This window comes from Gobio gobio (assembly GCF_949357685.1).
Source record: "Gobio gobio genome assembly, chromosome: 5".
In the NCBI taxonomy this organism is placed as follows: Eukaryota; Metazoa; Chordata; class Actinopteri; order Cypriniformes; family Gobionidae; genus Gobio; species Gobio gobio.
The window spans coordinates 16,533,824-16,544,302 of record NC_137101.1 but is presented as its reverse complement, the minus strand read 5'-3'; the positions used below and the strand labels follow the sequence as shown (position 1 = coordinate 16,544,302).

General features: G+C 36.7%; 1 protein-coding gene across 1 annotated transcript; it reads right to left on the bottom strand.

Moving 5' to 3' along the window:
- Positions 1 to 39: 39 nt before the first annotated feature.
- Positions 40 to 10,479, bottom strand: cax1 (cation/H+ exchanger protein 1). Its single transcript, XM_079816505.1, has 20 exons — positions 10,371 to 10,479; positions 9,344 to 9,499; positions 8,971 to 9,083; positions 8,729 to 8,837; positions 8,323 to 8,439; positions 8,157 to 8,218; positions 7,679 to 7,861; positions 6,218 to 6,403; positions 6,036 to 6,135; positions 4,620 to 4,761; positions 4,345 to 4,528; positions 4,131 to 4,230; positions 3,943 to 4,061; positions 3,814 to 3,851; positions 3,504 to 3,622; positions 3,262 to 3,407; positions 1,912 to 2,006; positions 1,747 to 1,825; positions 1,554 to 1,662; positions 40 to 355 (listed from the first exon to the last, which is right to left on the bottom strand). Exons 1-20 carry the CDS (start codon positions 10,438 to 10,440, stop codon positions 282 to 284), a joined length of 2,301 nt encoding a protein of 766 aa, XP_079672631.1. The 5' UTR covers positions 10,441 to 10,479; the 3' UTR covers positions 40 to 281.

The following is a 10,479-nucleotide window of genomic DNA, read 5'->3' as shown; positions in this document are numbered from 1 at the left end:
TTTTCACATCTAATCACACAGACAACGTCAAGAAAAGTTCATGAAAGGAATACAAAATTTATTTTAATCAACTTTTTTTTGTGAATGTAAAATTATGCACATTTTATGTAAACATGATGACATTTACAATCACGCTTACAAGTAAGAGCTCCCATACTTCACACGCTGGGGAAAAAAATCATCTACATGAACTTTACAGTATAGACGAGACAAACATTCACAAAAACACTATACAAAACATGTCAACAATAAAAGATAATAGGGAAACAGTTTTTTTTTTTTCAACATCCAAGAGGAGCAGGTGCAAAAAAGTACAAAGCCAGGAGAATGAGGTACACGACCACCAAAGCCGTTCCTGTTCAGGAACAACAACCATAGTCAGGATTTACAATTCACTTTATGAAACAATGAAACCTGAACTAATATCTTTACAACTAAAGCAAACCATAGAAAATATGTAATACTACTAAATAATGGTCTCAAATCATGCACAATAAACAAATTGATATATGTTAGTTCATACATTATACATTACATTTATATTTTGGTAACACTTTACAATAGGTTCTCATTTGTTAACATGAACTAACTATGAGAAATATATTAGAGCTTTTATTAACCTTTATTAAATGTTGGTTTATAAAAATACTATTGTTCATAGTTTATTCATATTACTAATGTTAACAGATACTTTTAAAAATGTAAAAGTAGTAAATGTAAACAACAACACCTAGGAGTAGCTAGGTTTCCATCCAGCTATTGTTATGTGCATTTTTGGTATAATCGCATACAAAATTGCTGGAAATGACAAGATAACTTGTGCACTCATTTGAGGCGGATGTATTTTTTACGATAAGACATGCACTACAATGGAAACACATTTACCGAATAAATCCCTTGACGCGCAACAAAAACCTAACATGACTTTGCCTCAACGGTGAATTTGATTGGATAACTGGTCTAACCACCGGACCAATTTCACTGCATGGCATCTCATATGTTGGTCATATGAGCCAAAGTCTGTCATCAAAATTATTTGGTTTAATTCCCTCCCAGAAGAGTCTCACATGATTGCATTCCCAAACACCAGACATCCGAACGCAAACCAACATTTCTTCCACGCACTCTGAGATGCAAGTCGTTTATGATGTAAGAAAAAATTGCCAATGGCAATTGCAGAAACTTCCATTTTTATTAAAATATATTTTGTGCCGAATTCCCGTGAAGTAACCATTTTGTTCTCTTAAACAAATGGGATAGTGCTTTATTCGCAAATGTTAACAAATTAAACCTTATTGTTAAGAGTTACCATTGTATTTTTTAAGAGTTCACCCAAAAATAAATCAGCTTTTTTTCAAACCTCGAAGACTTCCTTCAGTGGAATACAAAGGAGTTATTTATAACCGAATGTTCAAGCTGTTCTTTTCATACAAAAGTAAATGCGGATCATGGCTGTTCCTTAGAGTGTTACTTATATACAGTAACATGACGGTGAGTAAATAATTATATGATTGGACAAACTATTCCTTTAAATCACTAATAATAACGCTTACCCTGGAAGTAGTCCGACTTTCCATCCATAAATATGTAGTTGACCAGGATAACGCTAAAGATGCTTGCCCAGAGGTGTAAATCACTGAATATGAGAACAAATCCAACGTCCTTGGGAGAAGTAGAAAGAACTTTAGTCATACTGTAGAACTGAGTAACACAAACCAACTTAAGTTTTTTTTGAGTGGGACTTACATAAAAAGCATTGAACAAGATCAGTAGTGGTATCTGCAGCATGCACACCTGAACTGCAATACAGCTCCCCACTTCCAGGCTGGATGATAAAAACAACCATATTAGAGGCACATCCAGATCGTATATTAACAACAGGGAAGTACACAATTTTCTAATAGTTGTAACCTGAGACTGATGTTGTTTTGAAGAGCAAACTGGATCCCATTGACTATCTCAGGAAGCTCGGGAACCATGGCCAATACAGTAACTCCAATAAAATACTGTAACAAAATATATTTGTGATTTAATTAATATTTAAGCTTGAATACAGAGCAAGAATAAGGCCTGTTATTTATGAACTATTTATTTACAAAGTGTCGAATTTAGTTTTTGGGGTCTACTAGAATAGGTTTTTATGCTTAAATGTTAAAAAAAAAATCATTATTTTTCACTTATTTTACATAGTGGGCCTACATCTTCCTTGAAAGTCTAGATCTTTAAAATGCATTCAAATTACAGCAAAGCGCAACCGTACGGTGGCCTGCAGGGGTCAAAAAGGATATAAACAGTGAATTTTGAAGTGATCTCATCTTGAAAACTCAGAGATGTGGATTCGGACAGCAATTAAATGACCACACGACCTTGGTGTTTGTCTAAAAACAGTAGGTAATTCGGCCGGTGATTTTTACGCGGGTGGTGGGAGAAAAACACTAACATTCTGGATTAAGACGACAATAAAATCACTGATTAGTCCCTGACAATGATGAAAATACCTTACGACCCCACGAGAAACTATTACCGTCCGAATAGGGTTTTTGACAGTAGATGGCGCTTATGGAACAGAAAAAATATAATAAATAATAAATAAAATATAATAATAAAGTTTGTTTGTTTTCAAGTACTTTCCAGGCCTTGAATCCAGGTGTCTGAAATTCAAGAACTTTCAAGTACTTTCAAGAAGCGTGGGAACCCTGTCTATAACTCCTCCCTGAACCTCCCGCTGCCCTGCTCTCTCATTGGTTGTAGGTCATCACCGATGTATTTTCCAGTCAGAAAATATTTCACACAGCAGGATTTTGAATCGCAGCAGTGATGTACGGGCGTCGGCGACTCGTCTGCGATTCTCTCAGATCACGTCTTTGATAATTCACACTGCGTGATTGTCACTCGAGTCTATGATCTCGGGCATTTGTCGTCAATTTTGCAAAACCTGTCGGCGAGTCAAGCTGGGCTAAAATTGAGCAGTGTAAACTCGGCATTATGCGGGAATTATTTAAATGAGGAATATTGTGACGTGAACATTCCTGGAAGCAAACTCAAGACTGCAATCGAGGCATTTCAGGGAATTCAAAAACCATGCTTTCTGATACAGAGATAAACTTCCGTTCTTTGTATATTTGCAGACCTTTTTCATGCTCAAACAGCAGCATTATACAAAAATGTTGAAAGTTGATGTTAAAGAAAAAAAAAAAAAAAAAGCATAATAGGCCCTCTTTAATAAAAAAAATTGTAAAACCAAAATTTGTAAATTTGTACCTGAGAGACACTGGAATTGTAGATGATCGGTTTAATGTGCTCAGTGCTGAGATCAGCGCAAGCTGCCATCAATAATGTAGCCAAAATGAGCACCACTAGAGCTCTCGTTCTAGACCAGTGAACTACTGCACCATGGTCACTAATAACTAACACACACAGAGTGATTAGGACATTGAAAAAATAAAAGCATCACACACCTACAAACGGCATAATTCAAATGCAAAAATCACAGAAATACGCACCATGACAGTGTCCGTCACTGACGTGGATATCATAAATATGCGAATGAGTCTTAAGGGTGAAGATCAGACCAATGAGATACGCAGCAGGTAACAGGACAGAGATGGTGTACACTAAAGGCCTGAAAGCAAAGACATAATTTATGCTGTAATAAATACTGAATAACGACTGTTTACTATTGTCTTTTTAGAGCTGCTTTATAGTAGAATTGAATTCTGTTTGCATCACTAAATCATTGTGTTGCGAAGCTGTTTTAAAACAATCTGCATTGAATAAAGCACTATATAAATTAAGATGACTTGATATACTCACTCGATATGACTCAAAAAAAGAGGTCGGTTGTTTTCGCTCTGTAGGAAAATATCATGGTCATGTACTTAACGACTGTGCTTTGCATCATATACATCCACAAAACTGAATTTTATTAAGTGAACAACATACCAGGTCATAGTGGCAATTGTTACATAGGAAGGGCTTTGTGGCGTTACCAGGCGAGTTGTTACAGCCCTCACATATAAAGTTTCCGTAAGCTTTTGAAAACAGCGTGGGGGCGAAAACACCTGTGGTCAGAGGTAAAAGGTCAAAAATAATTAATTCTACTTAAAAACTCTGATTTTTGGTTCTCTTACCTCCTATTGATATGAAGAGCAGGGCTGAGCTGACCCCTGCCGACCTGCTGTTGAACCGCTGTTCTCTGTGCTTACAGCCCCCGATGATCATACAGATCCCCTAAAACATTTTAATAAATGTTCAACATGTATGTGTGGCAGGTATCAGAGCAGAAGGGCTTGTGTGAGAAGGCAGCATCACAGAAACACACATAAAAAGCACATGCGCTCTCACAGGTATGAAGAGGATGCAGCCGAGCAGGGTGCCGGTGAGAGCAGCTTTGACGATCTCCGCATAGCACTTGTTTCCTGCGCGGTGACCCTGCAGCAAAGCTGTGATGTAGAAGGCCATCTCCGTTATCGAGCCGAACGTGGCGTTTACTACCGCTCCCACTGCGAAGTTACTCTGTGCGGAAATACTACAGAGAAAACAATGGTATTTCACACAGATTTTACATGAAAAAGAAGAAAATATACAATATAATTTAAGTTAGAATGTTTAAATGTTACCTTGCTATGCCCATTCCAATGTAGTAAGACAATGGGATAATGGAGCTCACTGCTGTGGTAAACTTTACCTCTGAGCTCACAAAATAATTCTCTCTGTCCACATAACCGATCACCAGAGTGATGATAACCAGTGGCAACAGGTCTGAATATGGCTTTTCAAAGATTTTAACAGGTCCATAAATACAGCATATCATAATGAAATTAACAACAAAGAATGCAAAAAGGTATTTAACAACAAAATTACTGTTTCAATATTGTTTATTACATTTATTGAGTATTAGGGGTGTAACGGTACACAAAACTGACGGTTCGGTACGTACCTCTGTTTTGAAGTCACGGTTCGGTACAGCAGTTTTACAAAATTGCTTTTTATTTATTTTTATCAAACGGTGGTTTACTGAAAAAAAAAAATTGTGTCTGTCCTTAAATGAATTCAATTATAACTAAAAGTTCCTTAAAGATAATGCTGTAAACTATAGGGAGCCCTTACTTACGCATTGCTATAATATTAAAGATTAACAACAGTCCACACTATTAGCCTAAATTCAATTGCTATTTATTTTTAGATATAATAATCAACACTCAAATAACACATTGTATGCAAACATGTAAACTGTACATAAGGCAGTTTTTGCATTAACTTCTAAATCTAATAATAAAATAGTTTTCTCCAATTCGTTGTTGAAATATAATAATTTACACAGTGGCTGTCATTTTCATGACAGATTTAAAACACATTAAATATTCGAGACATCAGTAGCAGGTTAAGTAGAATTTCTATAGGCTAATATAGTGCATATATTTAGTGAAAGAGTTGATTACTCTAGTGAACTAACAGCTGTGGACACTGAATGACTTCTAAGGTAAATGTAATGCTATATGACATTGTTTACAAGCTGTTTTATTGACATCTTTCCGTCGTTGAAACACTGATTGATCGATTACACGACATATGATACATTTCAGTAAGTTGTAATGTATCGTCAACATTCCTTCAGATATTAATTCAAGTTTATTCTTTAGAAAGAGATGAGTTCGCCACGGCCACTTGAACTGTGGTGCCTGTACAGTGATCAGTCACGCCATATTAAAGAGCGTCAAAATGGCATTTATCGTTTGAATTTCATAATAAAATGGACCGAATACTTTGTGTGTTCTGCGCTAAAAACAAGCCAACTGTTATAGATTGCATTCAAAACCGTTCGGTACACATGTGCACAGAACCGAAAGCCCTGAAAGGGTTCGGTACGAATACGTGTACCGTTACACCCCTATTGAGTATACATATTTGCTTTATTATATGTTCATATTTCTTTATATTTTAATTTTTCCTCCTTTTATCTTTATGAATAAACCATAAACAAAAAAAAGGTACGGTGAGAGAGGTTTAAAATCAAGCATCGAGACAAAGGATACTGACAGCAAACACATTGATCCCATCCACAGTGTATTTGTAGTAGTAAAAGTTGAAGGCACGGTAACAGCAAAGCAGAACTCTGGTTTCACAACCTTGTGGCTAAAGGACAGTAGACACCGCAACCATTAGTAGAAAAGTTAGTAAAATTATCTACTAATATTAACAGCAGAATAGTGCTCACCTTTTTCACAGTCCGAACTTTGACCTCTTCCGGTGGCATGAGCAGGATGGTGATCAAGGTCCTGGCGTTCATCTTTGACACAGGGATGGTGAACACCATCATCCAGGACAGGAAGATGGCCAGGGAATGAACCACAGCCAGCAGGGGGTATCCCAGCATCAGCCAAACATACGTACTCAACCGACACTAAGAAGAAAACATTGAGGCAACAATTTATTATGTACTTTTAGTTTTTGCTCCTCATGGGCTTCAAACCAACAACCTTCTGGATCACAATCCTAAACTTTACCAACTATGCACTTAACCCCAAGCACGATTTAGGGAGAGAGACACATTCCCTTTTACACCTGGTGTTTTAATCGGTCTCTTTTGTCCACTTTTGACCATTTCTGTCCTGATTTCTTCAAGGTGAGGGTCTATGGGTGGGTAAATGTATAGGCTTTTCAGATCTTTTGATCTAATGGATGAAATAAATAAGCGTGTGTGATTTACATATATGAACATGACCGGAGACGACAGAAAAACATACGGCGGGCAATCCTACTGTCAGTTTTTGACTTACTCCGGAAGTGACTGAAAATGCTTTAGGCCACGTTTACACCTGTATTTTGTGATGTCCACTTGTGATCGGTGTGACAAAAATTATTCTTAATGCCTATACTGTGATGGTAGTTGAACAAACTCCAGTTCACGGGATTAGTCTCAAGATGACAAAACCAAACCAATTTAAACAGTTTTTGTTGGTACCATGAAGCGGATCATCAACTTTCTCTGTCAGCTCAGGCTTTGATTCCGAGTTTATGAAGGGCATGCATATGGAAGTGTGACATCAGTAGCGAACAGCCAATTACATGCCTTGAAACAGAGAAACTGTGATTCACTTCTCGCAAGCATCAATGCGAGAAATTCACATTTCTCTTCTGCCGACGAACATGAGATTGAAGAACATAGTATATAAATTAATTTACACAACAAGAAGAAAAGATCTTGCTATATCATCAGTGCAATTTAAAGTTGTTAAGTTAGTTTATATAGTTGATAGGTATACAAAGACTTGAACATGTAGTGATTTTTAAAGTTATCAATTTCAATTCTTATTTATATTACATATCGGTACATATTTATATTTATGCAAGCAAAATGCTAAATAATTGTTCCACTAAAATTGATTATGTGTAATGGATCAGGGTTGATCTTTAATTTGGAGCAAGAGAAACTTTATTGCATCAGAGCTGTCACTTTGCTCACAGCTGATTGGTCCAATTTCAGTTTAAGATCTCTTACCCAGATCATAACCTGCCCCAGGGCAAGTTACTATGGCGATGAACATATCATGGTGCCTAAAACCCAGGGTTGGGATAAACTGAAATATACCTAGCTATCCACCTAAAACAGCTTCATAGTCTAGACCCGAGGTATAAACAGGGCCCTAGATAAATTGTTCAAAACCGACAGTCTCACCCAGTAACGTGTCTGCTTGGGGGGTGCCGTAGGCACAGGGATTTCTGTGGTAATGGCAGGAGCGGAGCGCAGCAGAGGTGTAGATTCTTTCACCTCCAAAGACTCCTTTACTTCATCCACCTCTTCTGGAATGGCCTCACAGTGTGGGAATTTTATACAACATTTCCTAACCAGACTGCTGCTCTGAAGGGAAAATTTAAATATGTGCAGTCAGACAAGAGAATTCACATCCGGATTTGAAATCAGTGCAGTTGCACTTCGTAAATATATCAGTGAAAATCAATTCTTGGCATTCCAAATCAATTATAACCTGTAAAACGTGAAGACCGCAGAGTTTGGCATGAATGTCATGTGCCACGCTACAGACATAAGACTAGTTTATTTAACTGGGCTTTGCAAAATGATTTAACAGTGTGACAATAACAAAGGCTACATGTATGCTTTTGAGGATCTTTCCGCAGATATATTTTGCACTTACTTTCTGCAATGCTTTTCCAAATGGCCATAAGAAATAACCTGACAGCTCCAAGCAGAGTTTTCCTATCACAAAACATGAGAGAACAGATTCATATGAGTATAAAGTGTCAAAACATAACTGAAATGAATTATTAACAACAATAAATGACAAGTGAACCCTGACATACCATATGGGGTTCCGGCAATGGTAAAAAACATCAGCAGACTAACCAAGAAGTAAAATAAAGAGATCCACCAGCCAAAGAGCAATACATATACTAGATTTCCAAAAGTGACCAGGGATCCTAGAAAAACATTACAGTTAACCAACAGTATTTTATACATTCAAAACCACACTTAAAATGAATGGGATGCTACTGCATAGATAAAACATTAAACCATGTGGAATCTGAAAACAAATTAATTTTCTCAGTCAAGTTTGTTTAAATTACTATTAACCAAATGGTCACAATTTTTTTTTTTTTTAAAGAAATAGTTTAATGTCTTTTGCAATGAGACCATTTTCAAAGGTGGCTTGCATGTCCAATACTTTTTGGGGTTTATCTATTTTTCTCTTTGATTTTTATTTCTAACCTGCATGACTTTTGATATAGTTGAGCTCAGAATAAAGCTCCTTAATCACATCAGATCGGTCCTCAATGGGCCGCTCGGTTACATGACTCTTCCATTTCCTGAAACCAAACTGGCATACAAACATAAACAAATCATTTGAAACGTTTCCTCCAGTTATTCCCCTTATTCTGTATTTTTTTCACTCTGGAAACATCCTTGACTGTTAAAACAGGAATATTTCATGAGCACTCATATTTACACACCCTGTAGTTGTTGGCAAGTTTTTGTGCCTCCACCTCGTTTTCTGCTCGGATGGTGGTTCTGATGCTCGTTTCCTGCCAAACGTCATCGGTGCATCGTGAATGCAGGGAATGCCCTGAAAAATTGTCATTTTTGGAGAAAGCTTTGCAACAATCCTTTGCTTTTATTCATAGATAGTATTTTATGCATTCTAAAAACACAATTATATTTTCACACATTTTGCATTATTAAAAATTTAAATAACTTCTACACAATAAATATTGAAATTGTTCATAGCTTATTTCACTCTTTATCTTATCAATTTTATATAACAAAGAGCAAAAAAAGTGCTAAAATACAATTTCTCTGACAGTATGACCATGCGAATACACTCACTGTTGGTAGAGAGGCATTTCGGGGTGTAGTGTCCTAAATACTGGGAGGTGCAGGGGGAAGGAGTATCTGGAATCTCAAGATATGCTCCAGCTACACACAGTCTGTCACACAGGGAGCTACAGCGGCGACCTTTGGGGTCATGGTCCCAGAGAGGCTCTAAAGGTCACAACAGAAAACGAAATCAATGTCTCAGTGGATTTAGAGGTTTCTCATGGTCATCTGATGACTTGGTCGAGTCCCCAACCAGTCAGTGTGGAACTAACGAAAGACTCCTGATGGTCACATGAACATGAGTTTCCAATAAAACATCAGTAAAGTGACTGTGTCTGATGGCATTGCTAATTGATATCATGGCATAAGTTTAAAAAAAATTATAAAATCAAAGCAGAAAAAAAAGTTTCACATTTAGTACCATATTTCAACACAAGAAGCTAAATATTACTTATGAGCCTATTAGCTTTAATAGATTTCATATAAAAAAATTAAATATATATGTTTAGAAGTTCAAAGGTCACAATACAAAAGCATTAAAGAATTAACCAAACATCACATTCTCACAAATAACTTCAAAAACATGCATGCATACAGGCAAAATAGTAATTATATAATACATTTTTGACAGATTAAAAACAAACAAACACTTGATCAAATATTTGACATGCCATTTGCACATCACTTACGTTTTTACGTGCAGTTTTAAGTTTGTATTTACAGTAGAAAGTCAACGACGTAGGTAGAACAGGTGAAATAATTACTCTCCATACAGGTGTGACACATTCACAAAATTCCACAACAAATCAAATTTGGGTCTTATTTGTCAAATGTATACAGTTACTAACAGATATGACTTAAAATCTCCAAACGAAATCGATATATAAGGAAAATCTCTGGTAACTTACCTAAGCAAACAAACAAACAAACAGCAGACAAACAGAGGAAATTAGCTTAAAACGGTCCTGATTAATACATAATGAGAAAAAAAAGTCTCTGAGCTTATTAATAACCCTAAGACGCCTGTAATACTCGCCTGAACTTTCAGTGGACCGACGTCTCCGACTCTCCACATCAGCGGACATCGTGTGTTTGGTGTGGGCCATCCTGCTACAGTCTCACGCCTCCACCATCAGTTCATCTGT